We start from the raw sequence: 21,965 nt of genomic DNA on the forward strand, positions 1-21,965 counted from the left end.
CCATCCTGTTTTATAGCACCACGTGGGTTACAAAACTACTGGTGGCTCTTTGCTAGACAAGCCATAATCTCAGGGAAGAATGGAAGTGAGCTTTGATCCTGGTGACCTCTGCTCTAAAGGATCACTTTCAATAGGCACTTTTAGGCATCTCTGGCACTGGTCCCATCCCAGGATAACGGGCCCGTAATGCCTTCCCTGTGCATAGTTCAGAAGGAGCTTTGAAAGTGCCCTTGTGGATGCTGTATAAATCTGCGATATTTATTGTCAGTGTTCCACTATGAACTTCAAATCACCTCCTATCGCACCTCCAGGTGTGATAATACTTCTCATTCTGCTACAATAGAGTAATGCCACACTTGGCGCCTTCACTGTCCTTTTCCTAGAATATCCCCGAAGTGCTTTCAGAGAGTGTTAACTGCTGTTTGGCTCATTTTTCTGTACCTGGAGAGAGCAGAAACGCACCAAGAGACTGAGGGTACAGCGAGTGGGTGGTTCCGAACAGCAGCAGCGTTTGGCATTCCCTAACCCCTCTGCTTTTCCTGTGCCGGTCACCAGGTCCTGATAGCCATAGCCATGCTTTGCTATCATTTCTTTGTATCCTCTCCCTCCTCCCTCATCATCCAACTTGGTTCTACACCTGCCACAACCCATCCAAGCCCACAGCCATGCGCACATACAGCAGTGTCACCTAAGGAAAAGAGGGCTGGGGATAAATGGTGCTGGAAGTATTGGCAGGCGTCTGTTTAGAAACAGGACAGAAATTAATTGATCACTCCCCGGGTACTCCATTGGCAGGCTTGGGTGCCACAACTCCACCTTTGCTGGAAACGAAGGGGGGAAAGGAGTCGCAGTCACTAAGACAATGATCAGTCCTTTCTAATCTGGTGATATTTTACACTAACTGGCGCTGGCGTGCTTTATGTCATTCATCTTCCCACTCCTTGTTCCACGTTGCCTCCCACTTGAGGCCAAGAACAGTACAGCTGTGCCAGCGAGTGGGTGGAAAAATAGCCTTATTATTAACCTACCTTGAAAACATAATGGTTCCTTGAATGTCTTCATTCACAGATGCAGTCACACAGGATACTAATGCTCTTCCTTAAACATAGCAGAACAGAGTCTTCATTTAAACCTCCTCTGCCCACCTCGTGGGGGGGAAAAAATAGCCCCTTGGAAATGACTTTGTCCTTTACATTTTCATAGGGCAGTTTGAATTCATCAGCAGGCTATTTTCATTGGTTAGCTGTAGTATCATATAAACCATGAATATGTAATTGAGAGTCATTTAGACCAATCACCCGGGGTAACCCTGTGAAATTCATGAGTGTGGTAAGCTTCTTTGCCGAGGGAGAGAAGACGTGGGAAGTAATTTGCCAGAAGCTGCTCAGTTTCTGCTATCCCCAACCCAGGTTTATAAACTAGATGCCCCGTTTGATAATAACTTCCATCTATATAGACTCCTTCTGTTTGTGGTGCATTCTCACACCATCCTCTCACTGATTCCCAGTGGTGACCCTGGGATAGGCAGGTGGGGCGGGCATCTTGCTTTTACGTAGGACTCTGGGGTTGAATGTCCATGACTGACCCCAGCCAGGAGACTTGGGACTAAGGCCACCCTCTCAGGCTCAGGCCGGTGGCCTTTGTTACACCGGGCAGACTGTTTGATCCAGGCTCCGTCCTCTGGACGCCAGACAGCTCTTCTCTCCACTCTCATACGTAAAAAGGCTTCAGATGGGTCCGTTTTCATTTCAAGTCTCAGTTCCCATAAAATAAACTGAGACTAGGGTCTCAAAGGATCCCTTACCAAATGTCACAGGGGAAAAGGAAACCAAAACCATTGTCTGTACTCGGCAGAATCCATTCTGGGTCCAGGTTGCCCTAATGCCCCAAGGAAAGCAGCAGCAGCGTTTATTGGTGGCCTCTCAGTGGACCGACCTCTTTGCTGTCCCACAATGCACCGTGGAAGTAACAGACTGGCCTCGGGCTGCCCTATGCGGGACATTGAATAGAAGCTCACTGCTGTTTGACATCCATGGTTAATGTCAGAGCACCTGTGGGAGAAGCAGCTCTTAAATCTCTATTCCCAAACGGATGTCTGATATTTAGGTGCTTGTACACAAGCTCTGTCCAATTCCTGCATGTTTAGTGTGTTGATGTGTATTTACTGCTGATTTTAATTCACATCTTCATGAAGAATCTTCTATATCTTTTTTGACGCTGACAGTTTTACTAAAGGCTATCTCTTTACATTTTGGTGTTATTAGTCTTTTAAAAGTATATGGTTGTGGCAGCTTTGAGGCAGTTGCAAAATACTTTTTTTAAAAATATGGAAGTTGGATTAAAACATACAGTAACTGTCACCTGGTAACCAGACCCCAGATAACTCTGTCAACATTCGCCAGTGATTTATTGCTTTAAATTGGAATCAGCTGATATTTGGTTTCACAGTTTTTAACTCCGCAGGGTTAATCTGGAACCTGCTGGTACACATGAAATAGTTGTTTTATCTGCTGCTCTAAGACTGATGAAATGTTTTAAACATGGCTGTATAATCAGTCAGTTATCTCTTAGTGTTACAGCTTATTCCGTGCAGCAGTGTACAATCTCAAAACTAATTATTCTGCTGTGGTTAAGACATGGGAGTAGAATGCAGTAACTGATAAAGACTGCAGTCAGCCTGTCCCTGCCTGGATGGGGTAGTTCCCCAGTATTTTGTTATCTTCTTAGAGGAAAAATATGGGTTGTGATGGTCAGACCTCCTAGGAGCCTGCAAGCTTAGGATCAAGACCTGGGAAACAGAACGCTTAATCTGCTGTCAATGTATTTTCCTACCTTTGATCTTTTGTTTTTAGATAAACTTGATTAGACTAGACTTTCACTCATCTAGACCTGGATAGATCCCTTAGAAATAAGAACGCTGGTGCTTAGAATTTTCTTTTGTTCTGAGTACAATAATAATAATAAAAAATCTAAGGTTATGTGGACTACAAAAAAAAAAAAAATTCTAGGTCAGTATCCACTTTTTAACATTCTTCTTTCATAGCCAGCCACCACAGAAGGCCTGAAAGGGAGGGGTCGTTCGGTCTGCTCCAGACCTCACCTTTTCTACAAAGCTCGTCTGAAGGAAAAGCATCATAGATTTTTTTTTTCATAGACTCTGTCTCCTCTAGAGATAATTATTCCTGCTTACAAAGATGTTAGCAGCAATCCATATATGACTTATTGATGTTTCAAAGAAGACCCAAGACTCAGAAGAAAATCTTGTATAGAAAGGTCTGCCAATTAGATTACACAGCCTGTCTTTGAACTGGAAGTCTACCTTCAGTCTAGTGTGTGTTTCTCAGTTCATAGGGAGGAAATGCAGTGAATTGTCTGGTAAAGTTATTCTCATCTTGTGGACCAAGCGCAGTTTACCTATCAGGTAACCAAGGATCCCGGGGATTTGGAAAACTGGGAGTACAGGAGTATGATTATTTTTCACAGGTGACAGATTATCAGGGATAAAAGGATAGTTTTGTTAGAACCCAAGAATATTATCTCTGGCACCAACATCCTTCATTGGAGACCAGTGAGAAGCCATTCGGTTAAGAAAACAGTACAAGATGTTTTCTCTTTGTTTCTGTGATGTTTTCTTACTCTCCCCAGTTCAGTTAACTAATCATCCTATTGGCCCTTCTTCTTTCCCTCTTGAATATATAGCAAATTACTTCCAAACAGACTCGTATCCCTCCAGCCAAACTCTTCCAGTGTCATATGTGGGCTGGCTTGCCATCACTCCCCAGCCAGAGGTGTCAGAAGAGGGTGTGGAGCTTGCCAGCAGCCCCACACATTACTGCACTGTCTAGGGCCCAGCATAGATAGATGAGGCCTGCAAAGGGGGATTGATGGATGTTGCCCCCGCCTTTCTCAGTGTACTTTCTCTTGAAAAATATATTTAATTACAAGGAGTCCATTTCTATTCACAGTTAAGAGTAGGCCCTCCGGACTCCACTTGGCGTGTCTGTTATGAGGAAAAAGCCATCAATATTTTAAAAGCTGCTGACAGGCAAGAAGTTAGCCTTGATGGCTAGAAATTTAGAGGGATTTTTAACTCTATAAGATACACTCATTGCTTCTCTACAGCACTGCTGAGGGGAGGCTTAGTAAAGAGCCAGGGATGTGGTGAAGAGTAACCCCATCAGAGTCTTCAGGCTTCAGGTAACCTAGATGTGTCCTGATTTTTTGGCCTGAATTTTTCACCCAGGAGCTTTCCAGAGCACCCAGCACCTCCCCGATACCAATGTCACAAAACTGGGTCGTGGGAGGTGTGCGCCAGAGAATCTATTTTAGGACAGATCTTCCAGGGACAGATGTGGACGGCTTTCTGGATTTCCTGAGGTCAAACAGAGAGAATGATGTTCACATTCATCCAGACTTTGCAAGTATCACCTTAGTGGTGTAGTAGTAATCAGGGTAGACTAAATTGCTGCAACAGAGAGACCCAAAATTGAATTTTAACTAAAAACCTAGTAGAAGTTGCCTTCTTGCTCATGTCAGTAATCCTTTTTTTGGGTGTTCAATTTGATGAATAGCTTTCCTCCACGTGATATTACAGGGATCCAGCCTTCTTCTTCATCTTGTGGCACTTACCTCCTGTTTATATTTTTTGTTTATTTGTCATCTGCATCCATCCAAAAGGAAATATGAAAATATCTGTTCTATTGCAAGCCCTGGCCCTGACACAGCAAATATCACTTCCATTCACATTTCCTTGTCCTGTACATAGTGACATGACAAGAAGCTAGCGGATGTGGTTCTGCCATGCACTCTTCTTCAGTCCTGGCGCTGTGGGAGAAAGGAGGAGATCAGTGTGGATGGCTGCTAGTCTCTGCCACAGGTTGTATTGCCCAGACTTCCTTGAGGATGAGACTAACTAGGGACCCTGATACACAGATTACCAGGCCCTTTCCCCTGAAAATCCTGACCCAATATGTCTGGATGGTTTTAGGAATCTGTGTTTTTACAAACATTCCAGATGATTGTCTTAGGAAAGTTTGAGAAGCACTATAAGATGTAATGAAATTTGGGGAGGGTAGTGTACATTTGTTGCAGTCTTAGGATCTTATGTTGTAAGGAAGGGTGAAAGACTAGATGGCCAAAACCTAGTTCCTGACACCCTTTACCTATCTCTGTTCTTAGAATTTAGAAGCAGCGTTACATTGTGTCTCTACCATGTAACCCTAATATGTCCATTCAGACCTGAATTTTTCTTCGAATTAGCTCATTGCTTCATTCAGCCGACCAAGGAGGTTAGCAGACATTTTGACATACATTTGTTTTATGGATCATATCAAATACTTGGAACATATCATCCCTTGACAGCTCTTTAACACGTAGGTCAGTGTATAAGATTGACTAGGAATGAAATATTGGGAGTTCCCTGGCCCCCGAGCCCCCATCATAATGTTGAATCCTTTTGAAGCTTATCGTCATGGAAATTAAAAACGTAACTATATTGGACAAATAATGGGTTGAATTATTTATGGGTGATCTCTGTCCCAAACTGGAAAATAGAATGCTGTTCCACTCACCTTCCTGAACATGCCAAAAGAACACCAGGAGAAGTGTGAAATTTCTGTTTCATATGCTCTTCACAGCACATTGGAACCCTAGTCTCTGTGCTACCCAGCAGCGATCCGGACCAAGACCCTTTGGACAAATTGGGGTGTGCTCAGGGAATTCAAGCCAACTTTAATGTTTGCCTATGACAGTTATTATTTAGGAAAATAATTCTTTCTCTCAAAATATTCCAAGGACATCCTGGGGGGGAAAACAATTGGGATGCCTACTGTTTTGGATTGCCTGAGTTATTGGTCTTCCTGTGATAGGACAAACTTTAGAATAAAGAGGCCTTCAGTGGCAGGAGAACCTCTTTGGACTACAAGGAAGGATTATTGTCATTTGTTATCTGCACAATTAGGAAGCAATCGAGTATAGCAGAGGCTTTGCTGCATAAGTGATCTTTGTTTCCTCCAACCCTTCAACTCATTGTTGAGTGTTTTCCAACACGCCTTTCTCCCCACCCCCGTGTGTGTGTGTGTGTGTGTGTGTGTGTGTGTGTGTGTGTGTGTGTGAGAAATCCACCGAGTTCTGGCTCTTAAGTCCAAAAGGGCTGAAGACTTTTAATCCATCTTCATGCAGTCATCTTGAGGACAGAGTGGGAGCCTGCAGGATATTTCTTGTCTCTCTTTCCTAAAGGTTTAACAGAAGAAAGAGTGTCGTTGACAATGATTGAGAAAAATGAAAGTTTTTAGATCAAATACTGCTTCGGTGTGGGGAAGGCTAATAGATGGTGTCTTCCTCCAGTGGAGCCACATAGCAGCTAATCAGTGTGTAGAGTGTAGAGCTTTCTGTAACCTGGAAATCAGGGAAATATTTCACTTTCCCTCTGAGGTTTCCAGAGAGAGAGATTCTGTGGCAAAGAAGATGAATCTTCTCTCTACCTGCTGCAGAATGGGCATTTCACTGTGCAGCTAAATTTTAAACGCATCAAGTGCAAGGACCATGACTATATTTTTCTTGTACCCATAATCAGTTATGTTTATTTAATTTCCTGGAAAGTGGAAAGCCATGCTCAGCATATAACTGGGTTGGGATTCAGAGCAATCAAGCTGCATGACTGTCTTTGGCAAGAGCAAGCCCACCTGATTGGATCCAGGCCCAGCCTTTGTCAGTACCCAGAGAGTTGATGCTCTGTCCAGATGCCACCTATCTATGTCCCAGTTTCTGTTTCCTTTTCTTTTTTTTAATTATTTTCATTCATTTCAGAGAAGAAGAGAGAGATAGAAACATCAATGATGAGAAAGAATCATTGATTGGCTGCCTTCTGCATGCCCTCTACTGGGGATCAAGCCTGCAACCTGGGCATGTACCCTGGCCCAGAATCAGGAATCAAACCATGACCTCCTGATTCATAGGTCAATGCTCAACCACTGAGCCAAGCTGAGCAGGCTATGGCCCAGTTTCTTTAACTGGAAATGGACTAAAGCTGCACGGTTGCTAAGTTCCCTTTACTCTCTCAGTCTAGCTCTGGGAGATGATCACAGTCAGTTAGGACCAGCTCTTGTGAAAATTATGATATGTGTGAAGTTTCTCTTCTTGCAGCCACCCCAGTTTTTTGTCTTTTTCCCCTCTTTCATGACACCACCTCATGCCTCAGCACCCGCCTTGTCACTGAATAAACTTATATCAAAACTTGTCATTGGAGATTTATTTATACTATAGTGTACATCACTGGAAAAGTAGATCATAGTGTTTCTTTTGAGTAGTCTTTATTTTAATATAAATCAGAGCTTCTGGCCATAAGGATGAAGCTCACAGGAGAAAGAAAAGCAGTTGAGAGAGAGAACAAAAGAGAAGGGTCTGTGTGCTCACTTGTGACAGCCCTCATTTTGTTCTGTTGTCCCAGAATGACTATTCATAATCTCCCTGCTACTTTCCAAAGAGTCCTCCCCCCCTTGGATGGTGAGTTACTTGATCACCCTAGATTTAGAGGAAGCCTCCATGGTATCTTTAAAATTAAATCACAAGTAGAAGGAAGAAAAGAAGCCAAACTTTACTTCTCTCTGCCAGAATCCAAGGTTGGCACTGTGTGCAGATTATTTTAAGAAGTGGATTGAAAAAAATTCTGGCTCACCTAACCAGCAAACTACACATGTCTTAGGGCAGAAATTGGTCAGCCATACCAGAGTCGTTTCTCAGAAAATGGACTAAAGAGTGTCACATGGGCTATTTTTACCACCATGAATAGCCCACGTCAGAAAGGCTCATAGAACATGAAATGTAAAAGAAACCGAGTTGCTCTGGAGTGAGCAGATGGGGAAATGCCATGAGGACAGTCAACCAATAAGTACTTAAAAAGCACCTGATGGCCCAACTCAGTAGTTGTGTGTCAACCTATGAACCAGGAGGTCACGATTAGATTTCCCGGTCAGGGCACATGCCTGAGTTATAGGCTAAATCCCCAGTAGGGGGATGTGCAGGAGGCAGCTGATCAGTGAGACTCTTTCATCATTGATGTTTCTATCTCTCCCTCTCCCTTCTTCCCTGAAATCAATAAAAATATATTTTTTAAAAAGCACCTGATACCTGGCACTGTGCCATGCCTTGTTAAGGGGACCGAGGGACCTTTCAACGTGGCCTCTGCTGGCAAAGAGCTTCGGTGGTCCTAGCAAAACAGGAACTGAACTACCATTGGAGACAGCAACCTATCAGGCAGTCAGTGATATTTCCTGTGTCTTATCCTTGTGTGATGGTGACTCTCAACATGAAACCCAGCCAGTGGAACCCCATTTGCAAGTTCCTGAATTCACCTGGGGAGACCGGCACCCCCGGTTCTCCTCCCTTTCCTCTCTGGGTCCTACACATCTCGGGTTCCGCCTCTTCACGCAAAGCCCAGGTCATTGCTTTTCCCCCTTCTTTCGTTGCTGAAATAAGGGGAAGGGACACACATCTGTGGTTCAACTCCTTTCTTAGTAATGAAACCTGGGTGAGCTCATTAGACAGCAACAGGTTTTATTTCAAAGAACAAACTGTTTTAGGGAATTCTGGGCTCTTGGGGAAGTACCATCAAGGGTACAGTTGGACAAAATTGTGTACTCTGAGCAGGAAAAGTCACCACAATGATTCCATTAAAATTGATTGCCTGTTCAGAGGCCACATAAATGGATGCGCTGGGTCCTCAAAGGCCATGCAAATGGGTGAACTTGGCTGGTTCTGAGTAATTACTTCAGAAAGCAAGACAACAAAATCAATTTCAAACCCCATTAAAGGGCTCGTGGCCATCATTTACAGAGGGACTCGTGTGTCTCCCGTCCACACGAGGCCAGCGGGAGCAGCACAGCACTGTGGGAGGCGTGTTGACGATGCCTTTCGGTCCCTCAGGTTCTTCTGTTATAACATTGGGGTAACACTGCCTGCCCCTCACCTACCTCCTAGGTAACCTGTATGGGTCCTGCCTGCCTTGGGGCTTTATGGAGGAACATAACAAACTTAAGGTGGATAATAATATGTAGCATTTATTAAGCGCTTTGATGGATATGCCAGGAGCTGTCCCATACATTTTCACAAATTATTTTGTTTAATGTGACAACCCCATGATACGACTATTATTGCTAACTCGATTTTATAAATAAGGAAACAGAAGCTTAAAGAGGTTAAGAGCTGTGTCATATCCCCAGTCAGTCTGAAATTCTAATATGGGGTGACTGACTACTTGACTCACTGCAAAGTTTTATGAATGAAGCAGGAGAGAAAATCCAGTGTGACTTTGAAAACTGTCAGGGTCTCTGCCATGAGAACTCTGGGACTTCTTATTCCTGGAACATCAACTAATACTTGGCTACATAAGTATATTTCTTTACATGGGTCCTGCTGTTCCAGGAAACTCGTAAAAGTCTTTCCCTCCCTGATCTACATGCACATGAAAAATGACGCAGCCATCGTGGGAGTGGGTGAGGCAGTTACAGTGGTCTTATTAGCCACTCTCTGGAGTCACAGCACAGGAAACGGGCTAAAATCAGTGTAGAGCTTTCCTTTCACCAGCATACCGTTTCTATAGCCAGAGGGTTGGCCTCTCTCTACATTTCACTTTGGCTGTGAAGACTAGAGTCAGGAAGTGGATATGATTTCTTTCTCCAGTTCCAGAAAAAATACCTTGCTTCTACTCTGGATTGAAATGCCTCTGGAGAGTTCAGCCCCACCTAGATCAGGCCGGCAAAAAGCTAGAATACCAGTGATATCCACAGAGGGACAGAGCTGAGCCATACTTTACACTCACCACAAGGGGTCTATATTCCTAGTCTCCACAGACAGATCACCATACCCTCGAAGCAGCACAATGAAGTTGAGACACAACAGATTGGTTTAAAAGCCCAGTGTGCTGAACTGAGAATCCTAGCAAAACAGACATGATTTTGACCTATTTCCCACTGCCACCACACTCCTAATTAAAATGCCAACCTATCCTCAAGAGAATCCATACTATGAAATAACCTCATATTAAAAACTTCCTTTTAATGAGGTTCTTCAGTACTTTAGAAACTAAATCCTTTTTAATTGAATTCAAGGCAGAAGTACCTTCTCCCACAGTTAACCCTGAGACGCCTTCCTTTATCTGTGTGGAGGTGTCTTGGTTAAATCAGCCTGTAGGCCTGCTGCAGCCGTGGGCCCTTAGAGAAGGAGACATTGCTGCCATCTTCAGGGGTACGTACCATCTCTGCCTCATCACCAAGACTCCTGAGAGACCCACCAGCCTAAGGAGTCTGTCCAGTCACACCAAGATTAGTGATACTGTCCAATCACACTAAATTCAGTGATATAAGCCTTTTAGTTGACTTGTCAAGTTGAACCTGGTTACTTTTTTTTTTTAACCTTTTTTTTTACCTTTAGAGAAAAAATATGGTCCTTCTTCCTACTCTAGAATTAGTATTTAAAAAATAAAATCATAATCCAGCTGAATGTGGCTCAGTGGTTGAGCATTGGCCTTTGAAACAGGAGGTCACGGTTCACTCCCTGGTCAGGGCACATGGCCAGGTTGTGGGCTCTATTCCCAGTGTGAGGCATGCAGGAGGCAGCTGATCAATGATTCCCTCTCATCACTGATGTTTCCATCTCTCGCTCTCTCATCCTTCCTCTCCAAAATCAATAAAAAAAACAAACATATTATTAAAAATAAAATTGTGATAACTTCACTGTTTGCTTATTACCTTGTATTCCAAAGCTCCGATGACCTTTTCTGTAACAAAGGAGATTGCCTGCTTCCTTTATCCTGTCCCAGGCTCCGTGATAAGCATGTGCATCGTCTGTAAGCTCACCGTCCCCTGCTTAGAGCAGAGGGGGAGAGTCCAGGAAGCGGCTAAATGCAATGATTGTCATATCCAGGGAAAAGGGTGACATTAAAATTCTTCAGATACTTTTACAGGAATTAGACATTTGTAATGGTTCAACATAAGTGTTTTATTTCAAAGGCCCAGGGTGAAGGGGGAAAAAGCAGATCCCAGCAGTTTTGTCCTTGATACTTTTTCTGCTTGTGTCCTGCTCCCCTTGTGTTTACATAACAGTGGGTGAGGAGTATGCAGCACACACACAGCTGTGCACATTCCTCCTCAGTTGCTTTTCCAAATGGTTTGAAAATGCAGTAGATTTAATCTAGGGTTAAAAAAGAAAGAAAGAACGAAACTCAATTTTCCTGGCAGATTTAGAGAGTGAGCCTGTCCTCACGAGGCTATGGAGCATCAGGAGGTGATTTCTCCGAGAGAAGTCCCCAGGGCAGCAGGAGGCTGGGTGTAGCCTGTGGCCACTTAGAGCGTGGTCATGTGGTCACTGCACATCAGGCTCAGTGTCTGAGGGAAGAGTGCAGGATTGCAGGGAACCGGTGAGATCACTGTTCTCTCCCTGGCTGATAGGTTGGCTCAGATCTGCTGCAGAGCGGTGGTCCTGCTGGGGACGTTGAGTCAGAGCTCTGTGAGGAACAGAGAATCCCTGCGCCTGGCAGCCAGAAGTACAGCTCCTGCTTTGTAAAATTCCCTAGGGATTCCCTGGGGTTTTGCACTTGGTGACCCAAACGATGACAGCCACGTAATTCAAGCACTGAGAGCAGAATGGCAGCGTTGTTTTTCTGCCTCCCAGGTAGTGGCCAGATGGTAATACTTTCTACATCAGGGCGCCAATTGTATTAAACTCCATAAAACTAAGCTAATTGGATATGGTTTCATTAAAGGTGATTTCTACAGGACGTGGCATTTGTGTTGGGTAGCTGTAATGCTGGCTATGGAAGACCCACTTTTAGAGAAGAAAGGTTTGTCCTAGGACAGTGGTCAGCAAACTGCGGCTCGTGAGCCGCAGTTTGGTGCTCTGTTGACTAATGAGTTTGCTGTCCACGGACCTAGACTCTCGATTCCAATAATTACAGGTTATTGTTGTTCCTTGTGATTAAGCCCCTGTCCCAGTGGTCGGCAAACTCATTAGTCAACAGAACGCCAAACCGTGGCTTGCGAGCCGCATGTGGCTCGAGAGCCGCAGTTTGCCAACCACTGTCCTAGGAGACAGTTAAAAGTTTCAAACAAAAGAGGTTTTGATTATAAAAGGACATTTTTGGTGACATGAAGGGAGGTTGAAAGAGTTTCAGATAGAAACTGCCGAGTGGTTCAGGGCACAGCCCCCGGTGAGAGGTGTTGACTTTGAAGGGTGCTGTCAACGAATAATTGTCAGGATGGCTTTGCCTTTTCTATCAGCTTCTTATTAGGGTAGTTGAGTTAACGAATTGTAAAATTCAGTGATTCCGTGAAAGGGGTATAGAAGCCAAGAGAAAGCAATGCCATGTTCACTTCCTCTGATTTTCTTTTTCTGAGTTTAAAGCAAAAAACTTGTGTGTGTGAGGGGCTGTGAATGGCTTGCAAAACAAAACTCCATCTTCTTATATGTTTTTCCCAGAGCTAATTTATTTTTGCCTTGGATGCTACTTTTTTCATTCCTAACCTTCACGTCTTTCAGCGTGCGCCTCTGCAGCCATCTGGGTACAATAGCCAAGGTGAGAGGTGCCCCAGTCAGGAAATGGAAGCAGGAATGCAAGCCTGTGCTGTGCAGCATGGGAGCTGCATCATCATGTAACCGGGTAGTTCAGCGGTCGCCAACCGGTGGTCTGTGAGGTCCGAAAGGTTGGTGATGGCTGGGGTAGTTGGTAGCAATACTTGGGACTCATGTTTTGAGGACAAAGTAAACAAAATCAACACCCAGGACCATGGAGGGCACAAGTTAATACAGTACATTTGACATGGTTTTGCTCTGGCTGCACCGGTTCTTGGTGGGTGGACCTTGGGCCAAGGAAAGGACACATCTGTGTACTTGTAAAGAATGGCATTTTGTCATTGTCTTTTGCATCAAGGCGCTGAGGGTCACCTTCCAGACCACTGATAAACTACTTCTTTTTTTAAGGTCAACACGAAGTTTTCTTTAAATATACAATTCAGGGGACTTTTGATGGAGTTTTTGAACTTTTAACTGCTTTGTAGAAGCTGAGAGTCCAGGGTGCTGGCAGGGGTGAGGCTGATGACTGGCAGTGGAGAGCTTGGTGTGTGGGAAACTCACTTGAATACAAAATACACCACTTCGATCAACAATCTTTGGATTCGGGGAAAAGTATTAAATTCTCAATAGAGTGGCGAAGATTGAAGGAGGAAATAGATCACAAGGGGAATCAAGGGTGGATAAAGAGTGTGTCCTCTTTTGACTTCAACTGGCCTGGATGCGAATGACTTGACAAATAGCCAAGATCCTAGTTGCAATGCAACTTGTGTAATGCGGGCACCTACTTTGCTTACAAATGTGCACAAAATAGATCTTCATTCACAGAAAGAGAAAAGCCACAGTGGGTTGGCTAAGTTAGCCTTCCAGGGCCTTTGTCACTTTATCTGTCAGCCCCTTAGAATTCAGACGCAGCCGTTAAAGGGGTTTTCAGTTCACAATGTGATGACTTTGTTGACATCCAGAATTCAAATGTATTTTGAATTGAATTTGTCTGCTACAGCCATCAGAAGATCATTCTGTGGCTGTTTTCAAGTGTTTATTTGCTTAGATTTATCAAGTAACATCGATTTCTTATGTGGATGACGTTAAATGGCCTTGAAGACATGGGCAGGCCCCTCTGCATCCAGTGGACAGAGTCCATCTGAGGAGACAGGTGTCCACCTGCACAGCACCTGAGCTCCAAACCTGAGATACATTTTATTTTAGAGGCTTAGCCACAGAGTTGCGGGAAATCATTTTTTCACCTTCTCTCCTCCATCCTCGTTTACAGTTATTTCTATGCACTTCAGAAAATGTCCCACAGTTTTCGATATGAAGAAATTACTGGAGTGTCATCAGAAAAGAGAATCTGCCATGAGAGCCGGAACATAATAAAAAGGCCGTTTCTCCCATTTATGAGAGCACCATTCCCAGGAGAATTCATGCTCAGTCCAGGCTGAAGTGTGAGGAATGTCTCTAGATCAGCCCCATGCAGGGCTGGCTTCCTGTGGCCGAATCCTTGGCCTGTGATCTGAAATGTCTACACTACAGCTGATGGGCGACTCTTTCAATAATTGCAAACCATTCAAGTCACTGACCTCTTCTCCTTATACCTGGATTCCTTAAAACAAGCACACAGATATGATACAAACTGCCTTGTTGTCTATATTTTAGAGTCAAAGGCTCTTCAGAGCCTCAGACCTTTGTTCCCTTCCCCCCCAACTTGGTGAGGTCTGGAAACCTCGGAGGAAGTCCCTGGGATGAGTAGGATGTCCGTTTACTTCGGGGCAGAGGTAATTTACAAATCTGGTCTCTGGCATCATTCTTTGAGGCTGTGTCTACACCACCCTCCACATTGGACGATATAAACAAATTGCTATTTCACTTGGGGCAAAACATGGTGTAAACTGGTTGTTTCCACAAATGAAGTGAATTTTTTTAAAATTCTGCATTACCAGGAGTTTCCAAGCAGAGATTTTCAAGAGAAACAGCTGTGGTTTGAAGAGATTTATGATAATCCAGATGGTTTCTTTGAGGATAAATCTACTTGATCATTTAAAATTAAAGTCTTTCAGTAAAGTTGAGTGTCTTCTTTATGATTTTAAATATACTACCATTGTGCGTGTGTGTGTGTGTGTGTGTGTGTGTGCGCGTGCGCGCGCGCTCACGCGCCTGTCTTGTTCAGAGCTTTGTCTTTGGAAATAGCAGAAACCTCAAGACAGTGTCCCAAATTATTCAGCAGTTAAGCCTGCAGAATACCTGAGGGAACACTTTGTAACAGCAGAAACTGTTAGTGAGGAGATACAGTCAGATGCATCTCCCCTGTCTGGACTGTGTAGCAGCCAGCCTCCCTGGGAACTGCCACTCTCAACTTCTGATACAGGATGCTCTAATCTTACTGCACAATTATAATACTGATTACATTTCACTTTCCAAGCTGCACATGTGCAACTAGATTGCTAAACTTGTCCACTTTTGGGAACCTGGGCGTGAAAGGCTCCCAGTCCCCTTGTTGGGCTCTGAGGTGACAGAGGGGTGGCAGACCAGGGGCTCTGGAACCAGTGGCCTTTCTGTACCTCTTGCCTGCCCTCAGTGCCAGGCAGCCACCCAGAGATGCTCACCTGAGGCCCTGCACCCGGCCTTCACCGAGGGCCCTCTGCAACCCGGGTCCTTCCCTTCCAGGCCTCTTCCACCGACCATCACACTTGATCTGTCCTACGTTGCCTACCTGGGGGCTCTGCTAGATGTACAAATTCAAGCAGCGAAATGAGGTCTCAGGGAGATGCAATGTTCACCGTGCTTTAATGTGTTACCAATGATGTTTCAGACTCTTCATGCATCTCTTGATGATCAGTGGAGGAGTCATCAGCAGTGGACATGTGAGCTCTATGTAGGCCTGAGACAGTGTTTGGCTCACTTGACCGATCTCACCTGTGAATTTGAAAAGCCCTTCTAAGGAGCAGTGGACTGGGGTTGGTAAATGGGCACGTGAAAGATGGATCGTATCGATGAAACTGGAAAAGCAGGATGCCATAAAGTAACGGGTGTGGAAGGTCATGTTCATCTTTTGTAAGTTGGCTACTTGCCACTGGCAGAAACTCCTGAATTGGTGGCTAAAGGTGGTGAGAATTGTGAGGTCCAAGTGCTTATTAGTGTCAAACGAGCAAAGCCCAAAAATGTAAAGCAACAAAATGAGCAGCATTTAGCAGAAAAAGGAGGTTTGAGGCTTGCTGAGGCACCTGACTCATCAAACTGCATTAGCCTCTGCTAATCCCTCAGGGACCCTAGGGTGACCCTCCCATGTTTGACATTCATGAATGTTCCTGGAACCTCCATAGCTGAGGAGCTGTCCCCTCTGGTCCCTGTGGCAGCTGCTGACCACTGAAGAGCACCTGTGGGTGTTGTAGATGTTTAACCACCCACCGTATGATAAAGCTGGAAGCAGGCCTGCTGGAGGAGGAGTCTGTCCCCATAATCAGATTGCTGAGCCATCTGGTGCTGCAGCTGACCTGGAAATGCATCCAGTGAATTTCAGCCCCGAGTTACAGCTGGTGTGGGGGAATCTCGAAGACAGGTGGTTCCCTTAACAGCTGTACCTCCGATTAGAGTAGGCAAGAAAGAAAATTCCATCCTTCTTGAACCTTCATGGATCTTCTGGGATCTGTAGTAGCTCCCTGAACTTTTTCCATGGTAATTACCATATCAAGGCAAATAATGATATTTCTCCCTTCCTTTGTTGAAATAATCTCTTCGAGTCAATGAATTGAAAATTTTAAGTGAGCTTATCAAGTGATATATGGATAAAAATAAAAAATAAAAAGACTGGTTTCTAGAGAGTACTCACAGAAACAAGTCTTTAACACATTTTTATGCTGGAAGTATACAGACTGAAGTTCCATCGGGGGAGAAATACAGATTGCTGCATTTAAGGGAACTATTTAAATTTATAATTCTGTATTTACCCTGCAAATTTTAAGATAATTTAATCAAACACTGTTTTTATCAAGTGGATTGCTTTGCATGCTGAATGAAGTGCTAGACATTTTTAGCCCAAGAAAGATAAATAACTTTTGACTTTTGACCTAAAAAATTTGTTCTGAATGAAACACTTTGCCTTTATGCCCATATAGTTTGGGGAGGATTTTAGGCAGACCTGGTTTTTATTCACTGGCCTGGAAGTGATGAAGCTAAAGTAGCTAAGGTACAGAGGAATTTAGGTATTTTCCCAAGTCACTCAGGATCCAAATGTATGAAACCAAAGGGAAGAGCCTTGGGGTGATACTCCAAATTGTGTCATCTTCCCCATCATCCTCACCTTTCTGCACGTTGTTCACTGCATGATGGGGCCCAGTGGAGGCTGCAAGTCGGAGCAGAAACTCAGCCTGTACGCTGCTCTCCAGGCCACGGGCTGTGCCCACCTGGAGCTGGGACACCTTCTTCAAAGGTGCCTAGTTGGGTGCTGAGGTGTTGGGTTGGGTCCAGTGAGTAGTGAGGGAAGCGTATCACCAATGTTATGCCAGGGCTTCTTCAATGCATTGCAACCAGAACTAGAGCTGATCTTGGCAGCATTAAAAAAAAACAACAACAACAACAAAAACCAGCAACCATTGTTTACATGGGCATGGAGTGAGAGTTAAGAGCTGTGCACAGTTTGGAGAGGACCAACATCATGAATGCCTGGTTTCACCTTGTCAGTCAGACGGGCAGGGAAGGCCCCCGATTAAACTGGACAGAGTTTGAGATTTGAGGCATCCTCCCATCTCCCCTTCTGTGCGTTAGGCTCCTCTCTCCATTTCCTTTTCCCCTTAGTCCCCATCCTGCACTGCTCGGACCTCAGCTTCCAACATGCCTTTTCTCAAAAACCACCTTCCATCCTAAGAACTTTGTTTAAGAGGAACACACTTCAGCCAAATTTATAATAAGATGTTATTAGCTAGGAATGGTGGAACATTACCACCCTCAAGGGCACCCTATTAATACTTAAAAAGAAATGAACTGTTCTTCCCAGTGGGTTTGGGGCAGTGGGAAATGGCCGGCATTCTATTTGGTGTTTAAGGCAGGCCAGCTTGCTTTATTCCTGAGCTAACTGCTTACCGGTCAGCGCTCTTCAGGTTGGCCAAGCATACAAGCTTCCTTCAGTTTCCATCATCTTTGCTCCTGTGCTTTTATCTTAGCATCATGTTTAGTTCTCCATTTCTACCTCCTGTCACTTCTTTAGACCGATCTAAATGCTTCATTCTTAGCTCTGAGCATGGCCAGACTGGCTTTGTTTTTCATCTTCCTTAACTTTCTCCTTCCCAGGCAAACTATCCTGCAACTTCTATCCCAGCCCTAATTTTTTTTTCAAGTTTCACACTTCCAAAACCCACCTGCTTGAAAGTATCGGATTCTGCCTCTTTCTGAAGCTTTGATTGTTGAAGGGAAAATTCAGAGCCTTCCCTCTTGCATCCTTATCTGGCATCTAACTCTGTAAGCCAGGACCGGGAGAGAACTTAATGAGAGTCTGGTTGTTAGAAGCTTTCAGAAGGCAATGGTGGGACTTTCTCTTCTTTTCTTTCTATGCCAAGCCTAGCAAAGTATAGCTGCTAGTTTTTCTTCTTAGAGAGATTATGATAGGTACTGGAAGCTGGGACTTGACTTTGCTGCATTATTATTCCTTGATCTACAGCCATTCCTATAGCTTTTCTTGGGTTTACCTAATGCCAGAGAAACTAAAACCACTCGTTAAATGGATTAGTCCAGTAAAAAATACACCATCAGACAGCATGGCTAAATGAACTCTGATTGGAGAAGTTCAAATAGCTGAAATGAAAGCTCATATAAATATGGTCAGTCTGTCCACTTATGATTCTTTAAAGAAACCTCCTAATTTCCCATTTCTTCTGTCATGCCAGTGGTATATATTAAGGGTTTTATTTCTCTCAATGCCTGTATTTTTAAATGCCAGGAAGCTATGCTCATACTCTATTTTGTCCTCAAGGTAAAAGGTTTTGCATATTTAATCTCAATAGATTCCAATGAAATCAAACATATGACAGATTTCCAAATCTCTTTCCAAACGAGGAGGAGGCATCTTTCATGCATTTAGGGATGCTATCTGAACAGTATTGTACTTTTATTTCCCCCTCTGCCTTTGAATGAGTGTTTGTTTTGAAGAATCAGAATGCCAGCTTAGCATTCTAAAGATGGCCAGTGGTGCCAGCTCCCTGCCCTCCAACTGTGCCTTTTTCCTTCTTGGTCTTATTTTATCACCCCCCACACACACACACAAATAGAACAACCAGTGTTGATGCCTAAGGGTCATGTATGTGTCTCTCCTGTTGCTTGCTGTCCTTGCTGTCTCTGTCTGGCTCCGTGAATTAGGATCCTATAGTGAAGGGGGTAAAATACGTACTGTCTTGGTGACTGCGTCTTTCCATCTTTTTTTCCTCAGCCCAAAGACAGCCCACGTCAAAGGCACATCTTATTTCTTTAAATGTTTAGTTTTTGTCCACATCCTTTGTCTAAGCCTGGTTGTGCTAAAAAACTGTGCGCTGATTAACAGATTGTTAACTGCAGTCTTTATCTGGTTTAACCAGATATGTTACCCAGTCTTTTTAGCTACATATTGAAGGAGGAGTCTGCCATCCTTCACAGCACAGAAGGAATGGTCCAAGGCTCTGACACCATTTCTTTGGTGGAGGGAGCTGGCTGTGTGGAGGGTGGATGCCCACCTCTCCCGGAGGGGCATGCCTCCTGGACCCCATCAGCTCTGAGATAGGGAATCAAGAGGTTGCCACTCGATGTGCCAGAGCCAGGTTTAATCTGTGGGACAGAGTGTGCAGACACCTGTTTGGGCATGTGGCCAACTGTATTGGAACTTACTTGCTAACTGGTTAAAGTAGAGTCTATCATTCTGGTAAACAAATATTGAGTATGTCATGTACGGGACTTTGCATTATGTACTGTGGTGGAGATAGCAGGGGTCCTCAAACTTTTTAAAGTGGGGGCCAGATCACGGTCCCTCAGAGAGCTGGAGGGCCGGACTATATGAACTACTAATTCCTACTGTAACACCTCGGCTGCGCTCACTGCCCAAAAAACCTGGCGGGCCGGATCAGACTCCTCTGCGGGCCGCATGTGGCCCGCGGGCCGTAGTTTGAAGACCCCTGAAATAGAGCATTATCCAGGCTTTTAAGAGGTTTATAATCCAGTTGTCTAAACCATTGAGTTTAGAAAGTGTTTTAAAAGTGTGATGTCCTAGGGATACCCTTTAAGGAAATCATAGTTAATATTTCTGCTATTGTTGTGATTAAACACTTTTCTTTGTACGGTCCTAGTACCAGCTCACCCCCCACCTCACACCCTCATTTCCAAAGGGCTGTGTTCCAGGTGGCTGTGCACAGAGCTATGAATTTATCTCAACACAGGTGAAGCTAATAAATATGATTCAGGATGAAAGGCACTGTGTAAATGCTTGGGATGTTGTTATTACTGTTCTCATGCGCTTTATTATTTTTAAATTGTGCATCCTTTTAAGTAGATTATTTGTTCGCCACAGTCTCCATTATATCTAAGCAAAGCATTCACAGAAATTTCTAAAAACCTTTTCATTTCTCTCTGTAGGTTGTTGTTTCGTAACGTTTTATACAAGAAAAGCTGCACTTGAGGCCCAGAATGCACTGCACAATATTAAAACTTTACCTGGGGTGAGTCGGTTTACTTTTGTACCAAAATCACTTTATTGCTTGAAAATGGTCCTTTCAACTGAAGGTTCTTAGTTATGGGCTGTTAGTGCCAAAAATGACTTTGGTTTTTTGAGGAGTGTGTGCTGACCCCTCTGCTCCCCTGCGGCAGCCAAACCAGCTGGCCGGCCCATAAAGAAGCGCCCGCATTAATGCCGACGGAAAGAGCTCTCAAACCATGTATCCCCTGGTTAGAAAATCAGAGTGACCCCACTGGGTCACAGCGGCTGCCAAAGGGTATTGGGTGGGCTAAGACTTTAAAAGGGAGGGGGAAAAAAAACAGCTCACACAAGAGAAGCAAATGGAAAAGGAAAAGCTTTTACTCACCAGGAGCCCCTTTTCAAATTTAGTCTTCAGATTTTTCTTTTGAAAGAACAAAATGTACCCTGTACAGCTATAATATTAAACCTCATAATGGCTTCTAAGCAGTCAATGGTGGTTAACAAAGTCAATGTTTTAATGCCCTGTTTGCGGCTTCGTGTTGATAGAGAACAGAAAATACAAAGCTTACTTTTTTTTCCCCATTACCTTCCCAATAATATCTGAGATGAGTACAATTCTCTAGAAATGAACTGATTTATGTGACTGCTTTATGAGACTACATGATTTCTGGAGTTTGGGGGCAATTTTATATAGTGCATGCTAATATGACTATTCCTATGCTGTTTGGATATGTCTCCCATTGATTCGAATATCAGTGCTGAGTTCATTGAATATCATAATGATGTGCATTGGTTATATGAAGAACCTGTGGTAAGTAGTGTATTGCTAATTATTTTATTGAAACCTGCTTTGCTAAGAATAGAAGAAATGTAATAAAAATGCCAGAATGCCCCTAATGTTTTCAGGGTGTAATTCTACCTTTGTGTCTCTTAGCTGTCTCTGTAGATGTACCTACCACACGTCCGAATTTTATCCCCATCACACCCATAAGAGAGAGCATTTGTGTAATGCACCTTAGATCTATTGAAAAGCTTATGATATTTGTACTGGCAAGACTCAACAAAAGGTTTTCACAACATCAGCTCCTTAATCACCCAAAAATAATAAATTGTGACCCTTGGTCTTGAATTGCACCCCTTTGCTGTTACCCTTTTCTTGTGAGCAAATCAAAGAGAAGGTCCAGCAAGCGAGTGTGTGGCCTGAGGATTCTCCCTCCCACTTTAATTAACTACTTCTCTCTGAAACTTATGAGGGGGATCTTAGTAGGTCTAAGTGACTTAAAAAGGAAAGTAGTACTTCAGCTTCCATTTTCCATGTATATGGGACTTTTTTCCCCAATGTAAATTCTAGGAGGTTGCAGTGTTATGTCATAATAGCGCAACCAAATCCCTTCTATGTATGTGTTGTTGTTTTTTAAAAATGCTTGAAATGTTGAGTGGTCCTTTGGCATTTAGGGTATATTGATGCCAAATCACATTCTATTTTAAATCAACGCAAACTTTGGTTAGTTTGCATTTGTCTCCGTAGAAGCACAGCTCTCAACATGCCTTCTTCATGTATGAATGGGTTCTTAAGAAACCCAGAGTGAATATGGTGACTGAGCCATGTTGAAAAACACACAAGTGACCGATGAGCATGCTTCTGTTTGGGACATCTTACTCTCTGACCCTTTTCTTAGCAAACCAATAGTATCTTCTGTATTTTAAAAGAATGTCACATATGTCTCTCTCTTTTTCTTTTCTTGAAACTACTGCA

General features: G+C 43.7%; 1 protein-coding gene across 34 annotated transcripts in view; it reads left to right on the forward strand.

Annotated features, from left to right (window-relative positions):
- Positions 1–21,965, forward strand: part of CELF2 (CUGBP Elav-like family member 2) — a 526,216-nt gene that overhangs the window by 396,662 nt on the left and 107,589 nt on the right. For all 34 annotated transcript variants that reach the window (XM_084888498.1, XM_084888508.1, XM_084888526.1 and 31 more), the window contains one exon: positions 20,149–20,231. In XM_084888498.1, coding sequence (XP_084744624.1) covers positions 20,149–20,231 — 83 coding nt within the window. The remainder of the gene's footprint in view (positions 1–20,148; positions 20,232–21,965) is intronic.

The sequence above is a fragment of the Pipistrellus hanaki genome, assembly GCF_964339955.1.
Source record: "Pipistrellus hanaki genome assembly, chromosome: 1".
Classification (NCBI taxonomy): domain Eukaryota; kingdom Metazoa; phylum Chordata; class Mammalia; order Chiroptera; family Vespertilionidae; genus Pipistrellus; species Pipistrellus hanaki.